The sequence below is a fragment of the Natator depressus genome, chromosome 7 (genome assembly GCF_965152275.1).
Source record: "Natator depressus isolate rNatDep1 chromosome 7, rNatDep2.hap1, whole genome shotgun sequence".
In the NCBI taxonomy this organism is placed as follows: Eukaryota; Metazoa; Chordata; order Testudines; family Cheloniidae; genus Natator; species Natator depressus.
In genome coordinates this window covers 51,521,940-51,545,106 of record NC_134240.1, presented here as the reverse complement: position 1 = coordinate 51,545,106, position 23,167 = coordinate 51,521,940, and the positions used below count along the sequence as shown (strand labels likewise).

General features: G+C 44.7%; 1 protein-coding gene across 1 annotated transcript in view; it reads right to left on the bottom strand.

The window, feature by feature from the left end:
- Positions 1–23,167, bottom strand: part of FANCD2 (FA complementation group D2) — a 202,334-nt gene that overhangs the window by 79,655 nt on the left and 99,512 nt on the right. Inside the window, exons 31-34 of the mRNA XM_074958397.1 lie at positions 8,871–8,927; positions 7,163–7,294; positions 6,905–7,023; positions 229–342 (exon numbers count right to left, since the gene is read on the bottom strand). Coding sequence (XP_074814498.1) covers positions 229–342; positions 6,905–7,023; positions 7,163–7,294; positions 8,871–8,927 — 422 coding nt within the window. The remainder of the gene's footprint in view (positions 1–228; positions 343–6,904; positions 7,024–7,162; positions 7,295–8,870; positions 8,928–23,167) is intronic.

Below are 23,167 nucleotides of genomic sequence, written 5' to 3'. Positions count from 1 at the left end.
ATTTCCAAGTATTTCATAGACCTCAGGTGCCTCCACTTTCCAAGAGCTGTGTGTATATATTTATGCTGTCCCTGAGCATCAAGCCCTGTGTTCTAAAAATCTCAGGGACCCTGAATCGGTTTTATCTGTCATATTTGTGCAGAACACCCACAGGAAATATAGAAAATTTTGTATGTTATTCCTGTTAAAGTTCTGGGGATGCAGCACTGTTGCCTTCATTTATCCTACCTGATTAGGTCTTCAAGAAGAAGAAACTCTGTCTCTCCTGGCTTTAGTCGGTCTGCAAGGACCTTGAGGGCTGACCTCAGCAAGTCACTATTTTCACGTTGAGAAAATCCACTCCTGGGGAAAAAGAGAAGAGCCGCAGAACATCATCAATATGACAAATTGGAGGAGGGGAAGAAATTAATGCCAGCTACACAAGGGCTAAGATGCTGAGCTCTTTTAAATCTGTCTTCAAGAAGAAAAATAAAAGAAGTTTGGACAATTAGAACAGCTCTGTCCTAGATACAGGAAAAGAGGAGATCAGAGAATACTTGAAAAAAAATGAGAATTTGGGTCACATGAAATTGCTTTAGCTTTTCTAGGCCATTAAAAGCATTATGCACACAGAACACAAAACTGGTCAGTGAAAGTTCATACCCTTGCTTCAGTGAGTGTGGTAAGTATTCAGCGAGCACCGCCTCACTTAGTATACCCCTTGTACGACAAAGGGTATTCCCACTGGAACTTAGCCAAAGAACTTCAGAGGACGGAATTTCTTAAAAATAAACAACCACCCCTTGGAAATTTCATTCAGGTATTTTAGGGGAATGTTAAGGTTCATCATTAAGCACTTAAACTTTACTGAATGCCAAAGTTAGGGTTACCATCATGCCTTTAATTCTGCCCCCTTCTGCGTATGCGTTGAATGACACATACTATTTTTCAGCTAATACAATGTAACGTCACACTTTTCCCCCAACTACCTCAGATACATCTGTATCATCTTCCACCACTGCATATAACTCTATATATGCCCGACAAACATAGCCCATGAAATAAATTTATATACACAATGATCAGCAGAGCCATGTCTTATTCACTGTATACATTAAAAGATACTAGGTTGCAGAAAAAAAGTTTCTATGCTATTATATTGTATTATCTAAGCAACTGTAGAGGACAAGTTTGGGTTGCGTGTGCAACTGTAACTTTGGCATCTGCACCTCTGGCTTGAGTGCTTAATCATGCAATCATAACATTGAGTTTTTGTTGTTATCGTAAGGAATATGTATTTCTATTATAGCCATCATTGTAGTATCTATGGACCAATTTTTCTCTCCTGTTGCCTGCATGCTGAGTAGTGAAGAGAGGGACTTACTGTTTTAGCTATTCCCAGATGTCTAGACGGACTGGAAAGCACAAAGATAGGTGTCTTACTTCTGCTGGCTTTAATCCAAGATCACATGATCTGTTAAAACCAGGTAATTGCCTTGGGACCCATTTCCAACATGGGATCTTAAATTACTGTAACCACGGTTAATCATCTATAGTTTCAATTTTTTATAGCTTGACTGAATTTACAGCAATTGTAATATAATATATAACTGTGATGGTGTCCCCCATAAGGCTTTATGGAAATATGCTTATGAATATATATGACATAACTGAAATATGTTCTATGCTACATATGACATGTAACATATCTATGTAAAGGTTATAATTTACTTAATTTATTAATTCTATTTGTATGCATGTATTATTTTTGTATTTAAAGTTATGAATATTGGCCGTGTACTGGCTTAATTTCTAAATAACCTTAGTAGAGCATTTGGTCAGTTCCTGGAGAAAGGAATTCGCAAAGTTAAGTGCCCAATTAAGAAGCACTTAAGGAACAATGCATCTTGGAATGCTTCAATTCACATAAAAAGTTTTTTTGGAGACATTTAAGATACCATGTGGTCAACGGCTTTTGCCTGTAAAAACAGTGAGTTATGCATGGACATGTGACTTGCCCAGGTGACTTTAAAACTATTTTAAAGCTGGACTTTGCATAGGAGAGAGAAGGGGGTCCCCACCCACAAGAGAAAGTTTATTTAAACCTGTGGGAGACCCTTCCATTTTGTTTTTAGCTGGCTAAGAAGATAGCCTCTCCACCTCCACGGATACCTAAAAGAAACTGGAACAAAAAACAGCTGCATAGGTTGCAAATTACCCAGAAAGGCTGAACACTGGGCACTGTGAAAGTCTCTGTTAACTAAGAATCCCCTAAGTTAAGTGCATCCCAGTTTCAGTGAGCTGCAGAGGGGCGTGGCCAGCACAAGAACGCAGGAAAATGACTCAAAAAGAAAAGGAGTACTTGTGGCACCTTAGAGACTAACCAATTTATTTGAGCATAAGCTTTCGTGAGCTACAGCTCACTTCATCCGATGTAGCTCACGAAAGCTTATGCTCAAATAAATTGGTTAGTCTCTAAGGTGCCACAAGTACTCCTTTTCTTTTTGCGAATACAGACTAACACGGCTGTTACTCTGAAACCAGGAAAATGACTGCCATGAAGTAATAAACTAAAGCTGGCTAGACTGAAAGCAAAAAAAAAAAAAAAAAATCCACCATAAGAAACTAATAGAATTAAAGCAATTAAAAATGAATGCTGTGAAGGCAGAAACAGCCAGGGAGGAAACTGCCCACAAAAGAGCTGTGGAGGCAAAAACAGCCAGGGTGGAGGCAGAAACCACCAGGGTGGAAGCTGCTCACAAGAGATCTATAAAGGCAGAAGAGGCTGCCCACGAGAGAGCTATGGAGGCCCAGAGGGAGGCCCAGAAGCATGAACTGGCTGTTATAAAGTTGAAAAGACAAATCCCTCCAGCTGCTGGCTCCACTTCCCCAAAAATCCACAAATGGGAGCGACTATGCCCCCAGTATGATGAATCCAGCAATATTGCTGAATATTCCATCACCTTTGAAAAACTGTGCACCCTCCATGAGATCCCTGAAGACCACATTAATAACAAAATTAACTTGCAGAGCTCTGGACATATTCAATAAGATGCCTATTAATAATGCTTCAAACTATGGTAAATTTAAGAAACTGGTTTTGAAACAGTTACACCTGAAACCTACAGGGTTAAATTCAGGAGTCTTAAGAAGGGATCTGGATTAAGTAATATGGCTTATGCAAATAAAATGAAAGATTTGGTAGATAAGTGGGTGAGGGGGAAAGGCATCACAAGCTTGGAGGAAATGTGTGATTTGGTTACTCAGGAACAATTCCTGAATATGTGCAGTGATAATGTAAAACAGTATTTGTGGGACAAAAAAGTGAATGCAGTGGGTGAATTAGCTGGGTTTGCAGACTCTTCCGAGCAGTCACAAGCTGCAATTAAACAGAAACCACTGGCAGAGGGGTGCAGGGTTGGGGGAAAGCAGAATCACCGTTTTACCCCTGGGAAAAGGAGGCTGGGCGTTCACCTCCCCATTTCCCTGTTACTCGTCCCAAGTCTCCTGCACAAGCAGAGGAGCCCCAGAGGTGCTACCATTGTAAGTCCACCGAGCACCCGAGGGATAAGTGTCCCTTGCTGAGCAAAAGCAGGCAGCAAGTAACGCATAAGGCTGCTACTTCTCAAAGCCAGGCTGTGGCCTCTTTCCACACAGGATTTGTAAAGCTTGCTTCCACACAACCAAGCAATGAGCATATGCATGCTGTTAAAATCAATGGGGAAGTACTTCTTGGCTTGAGGGACAAAGGTGCTGAGATTTCTGTGGTCAGGAGGGACCTGATTCAGGAGAAGGATTTATTGCCAGGTAAAATGGCAAAATGGTGGGAGGTTACAAAGTCCTTGCACATTTAGCTAAAGTTCACATGCACACTAGTCATTTGCAGGCTGAACTGACTGTTGCAATGGTAGCACACAATTTTGCACTGTTTCTACTGGGGAATGATTTCTTTAATGTGGCAGAATCTGTCCCAGGGTTGGTTAGCAGTGAAAAGAAATCTTGTGCTAAAAGCCCCGGTGGGGGGTGGTGAAGTCACATGGACTGCTGGGGGAATAGAAGGGTGTCTCTTAGATTCCTCTGTAGCAGTAAAGAATGCAGCTCTCGGGGCAGGGATGGTTGTGGCCAGTTCCTGTAGCCCCAAGACTCCAGACAAGTCCTGTGGCGGGGGTGGGGGCTGGACAAAGCCAGCTCCTGTCCTGCAATCATCTCCCCGGGGGAGGGGAATGTACCACCTTGTAGCAGGGGGGCCACCCCAGCCGCTGACTGCCAGAAAGTTACAGGTCAGCAGAGGGCAGGGGTCGCCCCCCTGCCCTGGGGTGCACAAAAACATGTGTCCCAAAGGTGAAATTTGGGGTCCTGGTGACCACTGCGGTGGGAACAGTCCCCAAGAACTCAGGTTGGGCTTGCTTCCAGCTACAAAGTAAAAAGGGTGGAATTTTGCTGGCAGTGAAGGGTCTGTCATAGCTGGTAACTGTGAGCCCATGGCTGGACCAGGGTCACTTTCCCTTTTGGGGGACAGAGGGGTGCCTGACCCAGAGGGGAGCCCAGAGGGGGAAGCCCAGACAGAAGGAGGGGGGGCCAGAAAGTCCACCCACCTTTTGTGGGGAGGATCTTTCCCAGGAGGAGGGTCTGCATTTAAATTGGAGTCCATCCAATTGACCTGTTGGAAACAGCAAGTGGGGTGTCCAAAGGGGTTTTACCAATCCAAGGCACTCCATAAAAAAAATGTTGTTCTTGCTACACTTGTAAAAGATAAAACGGTCTCTCCAAGACAGGAAGGAAAAAATCTCTGCATGGGTAAAACTTCACAAGGGAGTGGGGTCCAGCCAAGAGAAATTCCAGAGGGAGGGGCCGAGGACAGGAATGGTTGTAGTACACCCTTTCCTTACCAAAGCCTCAAACGCATGCCTGAATTAAAAGCCTTCTCCAAAGAGGCAGAAGAATCTGCACCAGAGTGTCTACCAGAGGGCACAGAAAACTGGGAAAATGCAACAGACACTAAACAAGGCAAACTGAGTAAACAAAGCCTGTCCACCGTAGATTTGCTGTTAATCTTGTGTCTTTTGCTAATTCATCTATGGGATAAAACGAAGGAGTTAATACGAGTGGTTAACCCTTTAAAGAGGTGGGACACACCTGATTTGTGGAAAAGATTGTTGTACATGCTAGGAATGGTGACAAAACAGCCCCACAAGCATGTTACTCTTCAGCCTATACCTGTAAACAGACTGGAGGCTTGGCACAGCAGCAAAAGCATAACAGGCCCATGCTGCTGTGTAGAACGGGAAACTGAGGCACACTGCCTCATGGCATTGGTGGCTAAATGCCAAAACACCTCCAATTTAACAGATATTGCTGTCTGCATTCTGTTAACAATATTACACCCCAACCTGTTTTCAGGCATCTGGGGACCAAAAACCCCAAAACTGGCTAGGACCCTTAGGAATAACATCATATGCTTTAAAGGTGCTAAAAAGGAGTGTAACCAGAGACAAACAGGGATTTTACATGTACTGCCTCCGCCATGGACAGTGTCCAAGTCTCTGGCAGTAAGTTCAGGAGGTGGGTGTGATGGCGCCCCCCCATAAGGCTTTATGGAAATATGCTTATGAATATAGATGACATAACCAGAAAATGTTCTATGCTACATATGCCATGTAACATAGCTATGTAAAGGTTATAATCTACTGAATCTATTAATCCTATTTGTATGCATATCATTTTTGTATTCAAAGTTATGAATATTGGCCATGTACTCGCTTGATTTCTAAATAACCGTAGTAGAGCATTTGGTCAGTTCCTGGAGAAAGGATTTCGCAAAGTGAAGTGCCCAATCAAGAAGCACTTAAGGAACAATGCATCTTGTAATGCTCCAATCCACATAAGAAGTCTTCCTGGAGACATTCAAGATACCATGTGGGCAATGGCTTCTGCCTGTAAAAACTGTAAGTCATCCATGGACATGTGATTTGCCCAGGTGACTCCAGAACTCCATCTTGGAGCTGGACTTTGCATAGGAGAGAGGAGGGGGTCTCCACGCACAAGAGAAAGTCTTTTTAAGCTTGTGGGAGACCTCTCCATTTTGTCTTCAGATGGCTAAAGAGAGAGCCTCTCCACCCCCAAGAAAGAAACTGGAACAAAGGACAATAACCACAGAGGGTGTGAGTGATTGCTGGACCCGGACTAGAAGGAGATCAGTCTGTAAAAGGAAGCTTACTGGAACTGGTGAGTTTTTTGTCTGTATTCAGTTTTATTAGACATAGACTTGCAGGTTTTATTTTATTTTGCTTGGTAATTCACTTTGTTCTGTCTGTTACTACTTGAAACCACTTAAATCCTAATTTCTGTATTTAATAAAATCACTTTTTATTTATTAATTAACCCAGAGTATGTATTAATACTTGTGGGGTGGGGAACAGCTGTGTCTCTCTCTCTATCAGTGTTATAGAGGGCGAACAATTTATGAGTTTACCCTGTGTGAGCTCTATTCAGGGTAAAACAGATGTATTTAGGATTTGGACCCCACTGGGAGTTGGGCATCTGAGTGTTAAAGGCAGGAACACTTCTGTAAGCTGCTTTCAGTTAAGCCTACAGCTGTTAGGGGACGTGGTTCAGACCTGGGTCTGGGTTTGCAGCAAGCTAGCGGGTCTGGCTCAAACCAGGCAGGGCACTGAAGTCCTAAGCTGGCAGGGCATGAAAGCAGGAGCAGAAGTAGTCTGGGCACATCAGGTGGCAGTTCCCAGGGGGTTTCTAAGATCCAACCCGTCAAAATAACATTTTCTTAAAAGCCTGCATCACTGCAATTTGATGTTCTGCATGTGCTATTTGCTACATATGAGTCCTTCAATGAAGAAGAACCCACACAAAAAGCAATAAACAGGTTTTGTTTATATACCCCTATGCACACGCCACTCCTTACACTCACCAAGCAAACAGGAGGCGAAAGACCTGCAGCAGCTGCTGGTAACAAGAAGACAAAAGCTGGTGCTCCTGGATGTTCACTCGTGGTCCATCCACCACCTCCTCGTTTTCTGTAATTAGTGCCTAAAACACAAAACAAACTATTAATTAAATATTATTTCAAGAATTATCGTATGTCATTGCCCCTCCATTTCCATAAAATAAATTATATAAAACAAAAAACCATTGACAATTGTTAAGAATCAAGTTGCTGCGTTCTGACCTGGAAGTAATTGTGCATGTTCTCCATATGATTACACAGTGGTTTCAGCAGCTCGACTGCACACTGAGCAACTTCTTGAGATGATCTCTGACACAGATGGGAGAATCCAATGTTCCTACAGTCTTTCCCCTGCTGTGAACCCAAATATTTAAAGTCACTTCTTCATTAATAATTTATAGGAGCTCAAAGATACAATCACACCACCTGATGGAGAGAATAAAACTAACTCAGCTTGTGCAGTCCTGTTCAGTTTCACTCATTGGCAGGTACCAAGGATACAAAGCTGAAGTCCACAAGTTTAAGATGGCCACAGCCACAGGGAGCCAGAACACCAAGTAGGAAGGAGTCAAAATGGTTGTAACATTTCTAATGCTTGAATTCTACTGGGAAAGTGAGATTGGGAAACAAATGGGGTCTTTTGTGAATACACAACATGTATGAGGTGAGAGATGCTGACAAACATGCTAAGCAACAGTGAAATGCAGAATTAGTCTGCAGGAGGACAGAGGGCATACATTAGTTATATTAACTATGGTACAATGAGATTCTCTGGTTTGCATTAGGAAACAGGGTGGATTTGATTTAAATCAAAAGTCAGGAAGAGTCGATTTAATCATGGATTTCTACATAAAAGTGCATTCTTGTTGGTTTTTATAACCTTAATACATATTCGTCACAACTCAGAGATAGATGTAGGTTTCATTTTTAGAAGGTACACCCTATACATTTTTAAAGTGATTTTATTTTGAAAACTTTTCCGATTAGTTTTACAGCTATATCAGAAAATGAATGATTGTTTCATTATTTCATTTACCAAAGGTAATTGAAGCAGATATTTATGAAGTCATTGGAAGGTGAACTATCTCCAATTCAACAGGTTAATCATTAATATTTGGAGGATTTTCTTGCCTTGCTGTATTAGGAGGAGAACATCACCAGACAGACATTTAAATTGTTTTATTTAACTAAAACAATGACGTTATATATTCTGGATTTTTTTCTTCAACAGAAAACATGTAATATTTTAACAAAACAAGCATATGAATTTTTGAATTTAGTTGAACATTCAAGTTTTTTAAAATCAGGTTTGTTTTTGTTAAAATTGTTTTATAGTTAAATGAAATATTTTTTAAAAAACAAAAATTAAATCAACTACGTCAGTCAGGTCAACATGAGAAACTAAAAATATTGGCTTCTGCAGCTGCAGTCGTCTTCACCTTCATTTTCCTGTTTGTTCATAATCTGGAAAAGAAAAACAAGCTTTCCTGCTTTTTCAGGTCCCAAACGATTTCTCAATTTGGAATGAATTAGTCCAAAGGAAGAAAATATTCTTTCTACACCAGCAGAAGAAGATACTGCTGTTAAAAGTGAGATTACCACTCCAGAGATCTGGCTCAAACCAGGCAGGATGCTGGAGTCCTAAGCTGGCAGGGCAGGAAAGCAGGAGCAGAAGTAGTCTGAGCACATCAGGTGGCAGCTCCCAAGCGGGTTTCTGTGATCCAACCCGTCACAACTACTTTCAAGGAGAAATTGTAAAAGGAAGATCTGCCTATTTCAGCTATTTATTTTTTATCACAACTGCATCTAAAATGATAGTACCAGAGAGTAACAACTATATTTTTTGCTCAAACATGAGAATTCAAGAATAGTCCAGAAAGAAAATAGGCAGTCCTTAAGAAAGAAGTATGAAATAAAAAAGTTTACCAACCTGAAGATTCTGCATGTTCAGAAATAATCCTTTCATCATCTTCAACACAGCTTTCTCCTGAGAAGGAACGTTTCTCATGATGTTGTTTCATTCAAGCTACCAGGCCTTGCATTTCTTTGTTGCACTCTTTGCATTTTGCACGCATGCCTGTCTTACCCACAGGTAGAGGAACGTCATTAAAATATTCCCAAACTGGGTCTCTTTTCCGGCCTGCTGCCATTACAGGTTTTCCCTTCTAGTGAGAGAGTGGTATGGTAGATCTCAAATCAATAAAGTCTACACTCAGAAAGACATCAAGACTTCTGGAATATGCTGCTCAAACAGTTTCACTTTTGTTTCTACTGCCTGTCCCTCCCTTCTCACATTTATCTCCAGACTTCTTCTCCTTGTCCAGATCTATTCTGACCCCAACAATCTTCTGTTCATTGAACTTTTTGAAACTTTGCACTTTTAGAGAGAGGTAAGGGATTGACTCTGTGTACACAAATTTGCAGAGGGACAGCAGGGTTGAGGTCTGTTATTACCTCTAGACATTATTTATTTATTTATTTTAAACCATTTCTGCTGTTAACAAGCATGTTATCTCTGGAGACACAAATCCACAGTTTGAGAGCAGCAAAACTAAGCATCTCTGATGGTATCTTCTAGCCTGAGCACTGAGTCCCATTGGGTAGATAGAAAGATTAACCTAAATAGTCAATTGAGAAGCCCCTGGAATCCCATAAAATTAGGTCCCTAATCCATGAACTATTGGAACTCATTTACAAAACTTTTCTTAAATATTACTTGAATATATTGTCTCATACTATAGAATTAGAATTTATAATCCCTATTCCATGATCAGATATCTTTGAGCTATAATGTATCTTAATTAAAACTATCTTTAGATAGGTTTTTTCCTCAAAAAGCATTGTATAAAAAAAAATTCACCTAACAACAACAAATTCAAATCCTTGGATGCCAATTTCCATCTCTATTCTGGGTGATCCATTTGTTTCCAGGAGGGACTGGGTCTGTGGACCTTACTACTCAAAGAAAGGAAATTTTCAGGTAAGCATGGATGCATTTTCTTCTTCTCCTTTGTTCTAAGATCCACAGATCCATTACGATGGGATTCTCATAGCAGTGTGCCTCCAGATTAAGAAGCAGGATCATCCTTTAAATGAGGACACCCAAAACAATGTAGATGATATATCATAGAATCATAGAAGATTAGGGTTGGAAGAGACCTCAGGAGGTCATCTAGTCCAAGCCCCTGCTCAAAGCAGGACTAATCCCCAACTAAATCATCCCAGCCAGGGCTTTGTCAAGCCACCCTTAAAAACCTCTAAGGATAGAGATTCCACCACTTCCCTAGGTAACCCATTCCAGTGCTTCACCACCCTCCTAGTGAAATAGTGTTTCCTAATAGTCAACCTAGACCTCCTCCACTGTAACTTGAGACCATTGCTCCTTGTTCTGTTATCTGCCACCACTGAGAACAGCCTAGCTCCATCCTCTTTGGAACCCCCCTTCAGGTAGTTGAAGGCTGCTATCAAATCCCCCCTCACTCTTCCCTTCTGCAGACAAAAGAAGCCCAGTTCCCTCAGCCTCTCCTCATAAGTCATGTGTCCCAGCCCCCTAAATAAACAGGCCCATCCCTAGCAGAGGATGGTTCCAATCCATCGACCTCTGGGTTATGGGCCCAGCACACTTCCGCTGCACCATTCTGCTGGCTCTATATAAATATCTCCTCCATCTGCCCCTGGGAATAGGCCTCGGAAAAGACTTTCGCTGAGACATTGGCTAAGACTGGATGACAAATATGCAGAACTTGGTGAACTTATATATTAACAGCCATGTGGGCGCCCAGCAGCTCTCAATACAGGAGACATCACTACTCTACCATGGGATTTTCAGTGCTCCTAAGGCCTGGATTTTGGCACTTAACCAAAGGAAGACTATTTCTTGAATTTACTAGGGGAATGAAAGTTATGACAGCTGTCAGAATTATATGTCGGAATTGGATGTACACTACTGGGTCTCGTTAGGGAAAGCTCCCAGCTGCAAATAAAACATTCATCTGATTGGAAATAGGAATCCTACTCTAATGGATAAGAAGTATAATGACACTTTCTGCAGGGGTTCAATCTGGGTAGTGCTGGAAGGAGCAGAATGAGGTTCCAGGGTCATGCTCTATGATCTTGCAGGGTTGGAGTAAGGCTGGTGCGCTAAGGAAACTGCCTTTTCTTGAACATGCAGAGAAAATTATACTAGAGAGACTTGATCTTTTTGCCTGGACACACTTATTCACCCACAATAAAGCCCTGCCGGGGGACCTCAAGGCTATGTTTCACTAATTCAGCATGTTAGTTAAACTAAGGACTTTGTACCAGCCAGCAGAATGAGTTCTTGTCGTCGACTTCTCTTTGGAGTCCAGGAGAGCAATAATCACTCCACTGAAGTATTTATTTTAAATATGCCTGGCCCCAAATGGACAACTGGTTTTTGCAATAGCAGATCTCCTCTGTGAAACAGATATCTAAAGATCCAATGCTACGTTAATCAGGCCTGAGAACCATTGCCTCTACAGCCAGAAAGGCAATAATGGTATCACTGCCACCGTCTTGTTCCTATGTTTGATACTGTACTGGGGAACAGTGGAAAAGGTGGGAAGACAGAGCACGGACCATGCGAGAGGTCATTCACCACCTCACATCCTGGCTCACAACAGAGAGGGGCTACAGGGCCCCTGTAAAAGATTCTGATAAAAGATTCATCTGAAAGGATATAGTAGCCATCAGGAGGCCTACTCTAATGGCTGTTTCCAGATGCAAAGAAGTCGATCACCAGTCCATCAAATTGACTTATAATGAATAAACTATTTCTGGATATAGGAACCACTTTGCTAATCCAACTTCTGCCATGTAAGTCCTCGAGGATGACGGTGCATCCCAGTGCCGTTGATCAGAGATTTTCGGTAGCAGTGCCTGGTCGGGCGTGTGTAGTAGCTGTCTTGCAGCCCTTCACAGCAGCCTCTGTGAGGATGCTGTGACATCAAGCTTGCTTTGAAATGGTGGATCTATAGAACCATAGTTATACTAACTCTATTGTGTAGCAGTGAAATGTGGGTTCTGAGGGAGACTGAATATTGAATTGACATTTTTGATTCTTGTCTTTGTGGGCCGCTCCATATCAAGTGGCAGCACAAGATCAGAAACACGGCTATTTGAAGCCGAAACCAGCAAACACCTCCATCAGCACTGGTTCAGTTTTGGTGGCTTTCCTGGTATGGACCTGTTGTTAGAATGGAAGACCAATAAATTCCGAAGTGTGTGTACCTGGGAATGCCGCCAGATGGCCAGCAATCACATAGGCACCAAAAACTTTGATGCCAGGAGAAGATCATAGAATCATAGAATAACAGAGTTGGAAGGGATCTCTGGAGGCCATCCAGTCCAACCCCCTGCCCAGAGCAGGACCAATCCCAACTAAATCATCCCAGCCAGGGCTTTGTCAAGCCTGACCTTAAAAACTTCTAAGGAAGGGGATTCCACCACCTCCCTAGGTAACACATTCCAGTGTTTCACCACCGTCCTAGTGAAAAAGTTTTTCCTAATATCCAACCTAAACCTCCCCCACTGCAACTTGAGACCATTACTCCTTGTCCTGTCATCTGCTATCACTGAGAATAGACTAGATCCATCGTCTTTGGATCCATCTTTCAGGTAGTTAAAAGCAGCTATCAAATCCCCCCTCATTCTTCTGTTCCGTAGACTAAACAATCCCAGTTCCCTCAGCCTCTCCTCATAACTCATGTGTTCCAGTCCCCTAATCATTTTTGTTGCCCTTTGCTGGACTCTCTCCAATTTATCCACATCCTTCTTGTAGTGTGGGGCCCAAAACTGGACACAGTACTCCAGATGAGGCCTCACCAATGTCGAATAGAGGGGAACGATCACATCCCTCGATCTGCTGGCAATGCCCCTACTTATACACCCCAAAATGCCATTGGCCTTCTTGGCAACAAGGGCACACTGTTGACTCATATCCAGCCTCTCGTCCACTGTCACCCCTAGGTCCTTCTCTGCAGAACTGCTACCTAGCCATTTGGTCCCTAGTCTGTAGCGGTGCATTGGATTCTTCCGTCCTAAGTGCAGGACTCTGCACTTGTCCTTGTTGAACCTCAGCAGATCTCTTTTGGCCCAATCCTCCAATTTGTCTAGGTCCCTCTGTATCTTATCCCTACCCTCCAGCGTATCTACCACTCCTCCCAGTTTAGTGTCATCCGCAATCTTGCTGAGGATGCAATCCACACCATCCTCCAGATCATTAATGAAGATATTGAACAAAACCGGCCCCAGGACTGACCCTTGGGGCACTCCGCTAGATACCAGCTGCCAACTAGACATGGAGCCATTGATCACTACCCGTTGAGCCCGACAATCTAGCCAACTTTCTACCCACCTTGTAGTGCATCCATCCAGCCCATACTTCTTTAACATGCTGGCAAGAATACTGTGGGAGACGGTGTCAAAAGCTTTGCAAAGTCAAGGAATAACACGTCCACTGCTTTCCCTTCATCCACAGAACCAGTTATCTCATCATAGAAGGCAATTAGATTAGTCAGGCATGACTTGCCCTTGGTGAATCCATGCTGACTGTTCCTGATCACTTTCCTCTCCTCTAAGTGCTTCAGAATTGATTCCTTGAGGACATGCTCCATGATTTTTCCGGGGACTGAGGTGAGGCTGACTGGCCTGTAGTTCCCAGGATCATCCTTCTTTCCTTTTTTAAAGATGGGCACTACATTAGCCTTTTTCCAATCTTCCGGGACTTCCCCCGATCGCCATGAGTTTTCAAAGATAATGGCCCATGGCTCTGCAATCACATCCACCAATTCCTTTAGCACTCTCAGATGCAACGCATCCGGCCCCATGGACTTGTGCATGTCCAGTTTTTCTAAATAGTCCCGAACCACTTCTTCCTTCACAGAGGGCTGGCCACCTCCTCCCCATGCTGTGCTGCCCAGTGCAGTAGTCTGGGAGCTGACCTTGTTCGTGAAGACAGAGGCAAAAAAAGCGTTGAGTACATTAGCTTTTTCCACATCACAGTAATGGAGATAAATTGAATATACAGGCAAGAGCACCTTAAGGACCAACCCAGAGATAAATCTGAGTGGGCACCTGAACTGCAAGGAGGCCGTGTCCCTTTGGTAATTGCCATGATGGTGTTGATGATGATAGGTAGACAGACAGACAGACAGCCCTTTTGCTCTAAAACAGAGAGAGTGGCACCAATCAGGGGCCTAACTCCAGACAGGACTGACTGAGAGACTGACAGATAGCCGAGGCAAGAGAGAACAGCTACTGACCCTGCACTTTGTCTAGCTATTACTTGCAAAGAGGTACTTTCTCTGGCTGTGTTTCACAGCCTTGTCTTATGATGTGAATTCCTTTCTATGGTTTTTGGCAGGAATCAGGATGGTAAGTCAACTTTTCTGATGACTCTTCTAACCGGAGAGAAGCCTTTAGGCTGTGGGTTTTTTGCCTTGCAAGGGATCATACCTACAGTACTGTCCACCCATGTTAGCATTGCTGGTGACAGCCTGCAAGGCAAGTTGGGGTGTCAGATGACAGATCATATTTGTTTGTTTATTTTTGTTGTTCTGATATCACTGAGAGATTTCATGGAGTCAGGTGATGCCTGCGTGGACTTAGCTGCCTGCGAAGGGCCTGGATAATGATGAGGCTACTCTTTCAGGTAAGCATCTCTCCCAGTTAGGAACACCAAGGAAAATAGCCACATTTATCTGTGGCAGGTTAAATATGACTGGCGCACACCGAAGAACTTTCTGGCTTTAAAAAATGGACTAGAAATGAATGGTGGGCCAAGAGGCCCCTCACTGCTTGCCAGTTCTTTCACATTTGGGCTGCTGTCTCTCTCGTCACACCACAGCAATCAGTGCAGGGGAGGAAGGAGAGGTGGGGGGGAGATATGGCAATCTGCAACAGAAGCTTGGAGCAATAACCAGGACATTAGGGCTTGGCGACCCTCAGCTGGGGAAGACAGACTGATGCTTTTCCAATCTTTGAGGTGTGGCAGGAAATCCCCATCCCTCTCTCCCACCTTCCCAGGGTGCAGCTATAGCTTGACTAGGGCAGCTGCAGACCTCCGCAATGCAGTTTCACACACTCACTGTACTCTTGCCTGACAGAATCTATCCTCTTTGTCTGGTGGTTTTTTAAATATATTTTACTATGTAATTCAGTGACTCCGATGTGGCTTCCCTCCCCTGAGTAGGAAGAATGCTTTGGATGGGGGCATGAAGAGAGGAATCAGCACATGGGGGAGGGATAGCTCAGTGGTTTGAGCATTGGCCTGCTAAACCCAGGGTTGTGAGTTCAATCCTCAAGGGGGCCATTTAGGGATGTGGGACAAAAACTGGGGATTGGCCCTGCTTTGAGCAGGGGGTTGGACTAGATGACCTCCTGAGGCCCCTTCCAACCCTGATATTCTAGGTCTATAACCTGGTCTTTTCTACATTGATCTGCCCTGCTGCATGCCATGAAGGTGAGACAGGCAACCAGGTGCTGAGGATTATGTGCCATGCTGCATTCCAGGAAGGAGAGCAGGAAAAACAGCACTAATTTTATTATTCATTTATTTCCCTTTTAAGAGTTTGCCCCCATAATCCTGTTTCAGTGGGGTCATGAACTCGGGCTCAGAGATTGCTCTGAAAATATTTCCAGTGGCTACTGATCTCCCTGTCCTGAAAGAGGCCAGGCCTATTTGTTTCCCCTCGCCAGCTGGAGCCCTTCTGGGTCCCTCAAGGAAAGTGCTGGCCTGAGGCTCAAGAATGGGCTGCCTGAAACTCCCCTCCCTGGGCCAGGTGAGGCTGTGTTCCTCAGGAGGTCCCAGTCTGGAGTGTAAGTAGGAATCCCCTGGGTGGTGGGGGCTGTTATAAAAGTGGCAATATGGGAAGGGAGATGGGCCCAAAGCCTCTTACCACACTCTCTGCTCTTGGCAGTGTCCGTATTGTGTCCAGTGCCCTCTATCTATGACTGGTGGGGAAGCGCAGGGGAGGAGATGGATGAACTCTGCAGTCAGAGGCGGAGCTGCTGGTGCGGGCTATAGGGACTCCAGTGTGATCTTCCATCTGGTGCACTGTCCTGCTGTCTTCACTTCCCCCATGAAGGTGCGGGAGAAGGAGCCGTCTGATCTGGAGCCAGTTCTTTTCCAACCCTGCCTGTGTCCTTTCCTGTCTGGGGAGGTGGGTTGAGGTGAGCCTGTCTGGCCCTGGCTGCTCCTTGCCCAATAGAGCCATCCTCTCCAATCCTGTCTGCCTCCTCTCCTGCTTGGGGAAAGGGTCAGAGGTGACCTTGCCCAGTCTGGGCTGTGAGGGAAATTGCATCCTGCCCACAGAGCTGGCTGAGTTCCCCGCTCAATAAGGGGAAAGCAGGAGACATGGATCCTTCCTTTGGCATCTGGATGTTCTCAGTGAAGCCTGTGGGCACGAACCACTGAAAATACCTCCAAAGGGGAAGAAGAGCTGAGGGGACAATCTCCCCAAAGAGTAAATGCAGCTCTGGGACGTGGCTGGTAATTAGACAACATGTCAGTTTGGAATTTCCCTCTGAAAGGGTCTGCAGAGGGAAGGTTAGGGGAGCCGCCAGCGACGCAGTAGACCAGTGGTTCTCAACCAGGTGTAAGCGTACCCCTGGGAGTACACAGAGGTCTTCCAGGGGCTACATCAACTCATCTAGATATTTGCCTGGTTTTACCACAGGCTATGTAAAAAGAACTAGCGAAGTCAGTACAAACTAAAATTTTATACAATGACTTGTTTATACTGCTCTATATACTATACACTGAAATGTAAGTACAATATTTATATTCCAATTGATTTATTTTATAATTATATGGTAAAAATGAGAAAGTAAGCAACTTTTTAGCAATAGTGTGCTGTGTCACTTTTATGTTTTTGTGTCTGATTTTATAAACAAGTAGTTTTTAAGTCAGGTGAAACTTGGTGGTACACAAGACAAAATCAGATTCCTGAAAGGGGTACAGTAGTCTGGAAGGGTTAAGAGACACTGCAGCAGGCAAAGAACCCAGGAAGGAACTTCAGGGGATGGGGTATTCCCACTGAGTGACTGACAGGTCTGGTTTTGTCCCCAAGATGCAAACAGTTGCAAGCAGGCCAATGTACCATTATAACAGACCTGTGGACCACAGCACAAAGAAGAACATACAGGAGTATACGATTACAGCCCCTTCTGGCCTTAAAAAAGTAGGAATTCTTGAATGAATATGTCGCTAACTCTCTCTGTGTCAAAAATGCACGAGGTGCAGAAGTAAGGTTGTTTTGGTAATTTGGGCGGGGTTACTTGGGAAGAGTTAAGGGTGCTTAGGGCACATTTTATTTTTTAAGTTTAAAAATGAAATGAGAGTTTCCTCGATTTCCACTATATATTTTTTTTAATTCTAGCGTTCATTTATAGTTGTCTTTCTTGCAGTTACAGTCCTGGTAAGATTTTCTCATCTAAATTGCAGCTTCAGAAATAAAACGACTCCTGGAATTTCTTTGTTATTATAGACAGGTATTTACACATTTCTTGAACATAAACAAACACATGTTGTCATAAATATAAAGGGAAGGGTAAACCCCTTTAAAATCCCTCCTGGCCAGAGGAAAAATCCTCTCACCTGTAAAGGGTTAAGAAGCTAAAGGTAACCTCGCTGGCACCTGACCAAAATGACCAATGAGGAGACAAGATACTTTCAAAAGCTGGGAGGAGGGAGAGAAACAAAGGGTCTGTGTCTGTCGGCACGCTGCTTTTGCCGGGGATAGAACAGGAATGGAGTCTTAGAACTTTTAGTAAATAATCTAGCTAGGTATGCGTTAGATTATGATTTCTTTAAATGGCTGAGAAAAGAACTGTGCTGAATAGAATGACTCTTTCTGTCTGTGTGTCTTTTTTGTAACTTAAGGTTTTGCCTAGAGGGATTCTCTATGTTTTGAATCTAATTACCCTGTAAGGTATCTACCATCCTGATTTTACAGAGGTGATTCCTTTACTTCTATTTACTTCTATTTCTATTAAAAGTCTTCTTGTAAGAAAACTGAATGCTTTTTCATTGTTCTCAGATCCAAGGGTTTGGGTCTGTGGTCACCTATGCAAATTGGTGAGGATTTTTACCAAACTTTTCCCAGGAAGTGGGGTGCAAGGGTTGGGAGGATTTTGGGGGGGGGGAAAGACGTGTCCAAACTACGTTTCCCAGTAAACCCAGTTAGAGTTTGGTGGTGGCAGTGGATATTCCAAGGACAAAGGATAAAATTAATTTGTACCTTGGGGAAGTTTTAACCTAAGCTGGTAAAAGTAAGCTTAGGAGGTTTTCATGCAGGTCCCCACATCTGTACCCTAGAGTTCAGAGTGGGGGAAGAACCTTGACATGGTGGCAGAGTGGTGGAATTAACCTGAAATCATTTTGAGATCAATTTGAGATTTTTTGAACTAGAAATACAGATTTTAAAAAGAAATTTTTTTTTCCTTTGGAGCTGCTGGAAAGCAGCTTGTTTTTTCTCTGCTTTGGGGCCAGAGCAGAGACAAAAGGGGATTATCTTTGTGAATTGCAGGTTTTCTTTGCCTGGAGGCAGGGTACTTAACCTCCTGCAGGGAAATTCACAGTCTTGGTAAACCAGAAGTTTTTTTTTTCTCCTAAAAGTAAATAGGGGGGGTGTTCTACCCATTTGCCTGGAGACAAAAGTGGCAGGGGCTTTTTTTTAGGATTTTGATTTTTTTTCCAAGGACCACCGGTTTGAAAAAGGAAGTTTTTTTCCTTTAGGCTGCTGGTAAGCAGGTTTCCAAGTAGTTGGAGGTTTTTTGCTTTGATTTGGGGCCAGAGTAGAGACAAAGGGAATTGTCTTTTTCTGTAGGCTGACAATCACTATCAGAGAATAGGTATTCTATTCCAGCACAGCAAAATTTTACAGCCAGGTTTTGTTTGTTTATTTCTAAACCTCGGGTGTAAAGTTAGTTAAAAACAGAGAGGTTAGGATGACAAAATCCATGGCTTGATAAAAGCTGGAATTAGCCAGATTTCAGGCTGAGGAAAAACAAAGGGAACATGAAAGACAAATAGAACTCATGCGGCTGAAGAAGGAGGAGAAGGACAAAGAGAGGAAGCATGTGGAGGAGGAGAGGGAAAACGAGAGGAAGCATGCACTGGAGATGGAGAAGGTAAAGGCTCAGCAGAATATACCAACAAACCCTAGCAATCCTTCTCCAGGTACCACTCCCCATCCCAGAAAGTTCCCCACCTACAAGGCAGGCGATGATACTGAGGCCTTCCTAGAAAACTTCGAAAGGGCCTGCCTTGGGTACAACATCTCTACTGACCAATACATGGTAGAGCTGAGGCCGCAGCTCAGTGGACCCTTAGCTGAGGTGGCAGCTGAAATGCCTAAAGAACACATGAACAAGTATGAACTGTTTAAATCCAAGGCGAGAGTCAGAATGGGGATAACACCCGAGCAGTCTCGTCGGAGGTTCAGAGCCCTAAGGTGGAAACCAGACGTGTCATTTACCCGACATGCCTACCACATTGTGAAACATTGGGATGCCTGGATATCAAGAGCAAGTGTTGAATCTCCAGTAAATTTGCCCTTCCTAATGCAAATGGAACAATTCTTAGAGGGGGTTCCTGAGGAAATAGAAAGATACATCCTAGATGAGAAGCCCAAAACTGTAATCGAGGCAGGAGAGGTTGGAGCCAGATGGGTGGAGGTGGCAGAGAAGAAGAAAACTGGTCGCAGTTGGAGCGGAGACCAGAAAGGACAACCCCAGATCACACCCTATTACCGGGGGCCGCCCAAGGCCCCACCTACCTCCCAAAGAATCCTCCAGACACCTTATCGTCCCACCACCCCATTCTCCAGCAACCCACCTTGCCCCAGTGACCCGTCAGCTGGACGATGTTTTAAATGTAACGAGCTGGGGCATGTAAAGGCCAACTGCCCCAAGAACCCCAACAGATTACAGTTCATTGCACTGGGATCACACCAGAGGTCCGCAGGCCCAGATACCTCCCAGATACCCTTGGAGCGGAGGGAAACTGTGAGTGTGGGCGGGAAGAAGGTCACCGCATGGAGGGACACTGGAGCACAAGTGTCAGCTATCCATGCTTCCTTAGTGGACCCCAATTTAATCAACCCAGAGATCCAAGTGACGATTCAACCCTTCAAGTCCAACTCTTTCAATTTGCCTACAGCCAAGTTGCCTGTCCAGTACCAGGGCTGGTCAGGAACGTGGACTTTTGCAGTCTATGATGATTATCCCATCCCCATGCTGTTGGGGGAAGACTTGGCCAATCATGTGAAGCGGGCCAAGAGAGTGGGAATGGTCACCCGTAGCCAGGCTAAACAAGCCGTGAGGCCTAGCTCTGTTCTGGAAACTTCTATCAGGACCCAGTCAGACGTGATGGACCCGGACCCCAGGCCAATGTCTGCAACAGCAGTAGTGGATCCAGTCCCAGAGACCCAGACGGAAACAGTCCCAGAACTGGAACGAGCGGAACAACCAGCACCAGACCATTTGCCAGCACTGAATCCAGTACTTGCAACCTCAACACCAGAGGGCCCCACCGAACCTGAACCAGCAGCAGCCCATAACCCTACACAAGAGGCTCAGCCGGAGCCTGAATCCCAACATAGTGCACCAGCGGAGAGCGGTTCACAGTTAACGGAAACAGCTCCATCCCCTACATCGCTTCCAGAGGGACCAAGCATAGGTCCACAATCCAATGAGGAACTGATGTCTCCAGCATCAAGGGAACAGTTCCAGACCGAACAGGAAGCAGATGAAAGCCTCCAGAGAGCTTGGACGGCGGCACTGAGCAACCCACCACCTCTCAGCTCTTCTAATCGATCCAGGTTTGTTGTAGAAAGAGGACTTTTATACAAGGAAACTCTTTCTCGTGGACACCAGGAAGACTGGCATCTTCAGAGACAGTTGGTAGTTCCAACTAAATACCGGGCCAAGCTCTTGAGCTTAGCCCATGATCACTCTAGTGGCCATGCTGGGGTGAACAGGACGAAAGACCGTTTGGGGGGGTCATTCCACTGGGAGGGAATGGGCAAGGATGTTTCTACCTATGTCCGGTCTTGTGAAGTATGCCAAAGAGTGGGAAAACCCCAAGACCAGGTCAAAGCCCCTCTCCAGCCACTCCCCATCACTGAAGTTCCATTTCAGCGAGTAGCTGTGGATATTCTGGGTCCTTTTCCGAAAACGACACCCAGAGGAAAGCAGTACATATTGACTTTCATGGATTTTGCCACCCGATGGCCAGAGGCAGCAGCTCTAAGCAACACCAGGGCTAAAAGTGTGTGCCAGGCACTAGCAGACATTTTTGCCAGGGTAGGTTGGCCCTCCGACATCCTCACAGATGCAGGGACTAATTTCCTGGCAGGATCTATGAAAACCTTTGGGAAGCTCATGGGGTAAATCACTTGGTTGCCACTCCTTACCACTATCAAACAAATGGCATGGTGGAGAAGTTTAGTGGAACTTTGGGGGCTATGATACGTAAATTCGTAAATGAGCACTCCAATGATTGGGACCTAGTGTTGCAGCAGTTGCTCTTTGCCTACAGAGCTGTACCACACCCCAGTTTAGGGTTTTCCCCATTTGAACTTGTACATGGCCGTGAGGTTAAGGGGCCATTACAGTTGGTGAAGCAGCAATGGGAGGGATTTACACCTTCTCCAGGAACTAACATTCTGGACTTTGTAACCAACCTACAAAACACCCTCCGAACCTCTTTAGCCCTTGCTAAAGAAAACTTACAGGATGCTCAAAAAGAGCAAAAAACCTGGTATGATAAACATGCCAGAGAGCGTTCCTTCAAAGTAGGGGACCAGGTCATGGTCTTAAAGGCGCTCCAGGCCCATAAAATGGAAGCATCGTGGGAAGGGCCATTCACGGTCCAGGAGCGCCTGGGAGCTGTTAATTATCTCATAGCATTCCCCACCTGCAACCGAAAGCCTAAGGTGTACCATATTAATTCTCTAAAGCCCTTTTATTCCAGAGAATTAAAGGTTTGTCAGTTTACAGTCCAGGGAGGAGACGACGCTGAGTGGCCTGAAGGTGTCTACTATGAAGGGAAAAGTGCTGGTGGTGTGGAAGAGGTGAACCTCTCCATGACCCTTGGGCATATGCAGCGACAGGAGATCCAGGAGCTGTGCACTAGCTACGCGCCAACGTTCTCAGCCACCCCAGGACTGACTGAACAGGCATACCACTCCATTGACACAGGTATTGCTCGCCCAATTAAAGTCCAACCTTACCGGGTGTCTCCTCAAGCTAAAACTGCTATAGAACGGGAGATCCAGGATATGTTACAGATGGGTGTAATCCGTCCCTCTGGAAGTGCATGGGCATCTCCAGTGGTTCTAGTTCCCAAACCAGATGGGGAAATACGTTTTTGCGTGGACTACCGTAAGCTAAATGCTGTAACTCGCCCAGACAACTATCCAATGCCACGCACAGATGAACTATTAGAGAAACTGGGACGGGCCCAGTTCATCTCTACCTTAGACTTAACCAAGGGGTACTGGCAGGTACCGCTAGATGAATCTGCCAAAGAAAGGTCAGCCTTCACCACACATCTCGGGCTGTATGAATTTAATGTACTCCCTTTCGGGCTGCGAAATGCACCCGCCACCTTCCAAAGACTTGTAGATGGTCTCCTAGCGGGATTAGGAGAATATGCAGTCGCCTACCTTGACGATGTGGCCATATTTTCGGATTCCTGGGCAGAACACCTGGAACATCTACAAAAAGTCCTTGAGCGCATAAGGGAGGCAGGACTAACTGTTAAGGCTAAGAAGTGTCAAATAGGCCTAAACAGAGTGACTTACCTTGGACACCAGGTGGGTCAAGGAACTATCAGCCCCCTACAGGCCAAAGTGGATGCTATCCAAAAGTGGCCTGTCCCAAAGTCAAAGAAACAGGTTCAATCCTTCTTAGGCTTGGCCGGTTATTACAGGCGATTTGTACCGCAATACAGCCAAATCGCCGCCCCACTGACAGACCTAACCAAAAAGAAACAGCCAAATGCCGTTCAGTGAACCGAAAAGTGTCAGAAGGCCTTTTACAAGCTTAAAGCGACACTCATGTCTGACCCTGTGCTAAGGGCCCCAGACTTTGACAAACCGTTCCTAGTAACCACAGATGCGTCCGAGCGTGGTGTGGGAGCAGTTTTAATGCAGAAAGGACCTGATCAAGAATTCCACCCTGTAGTGTTTCTCAGCAAAA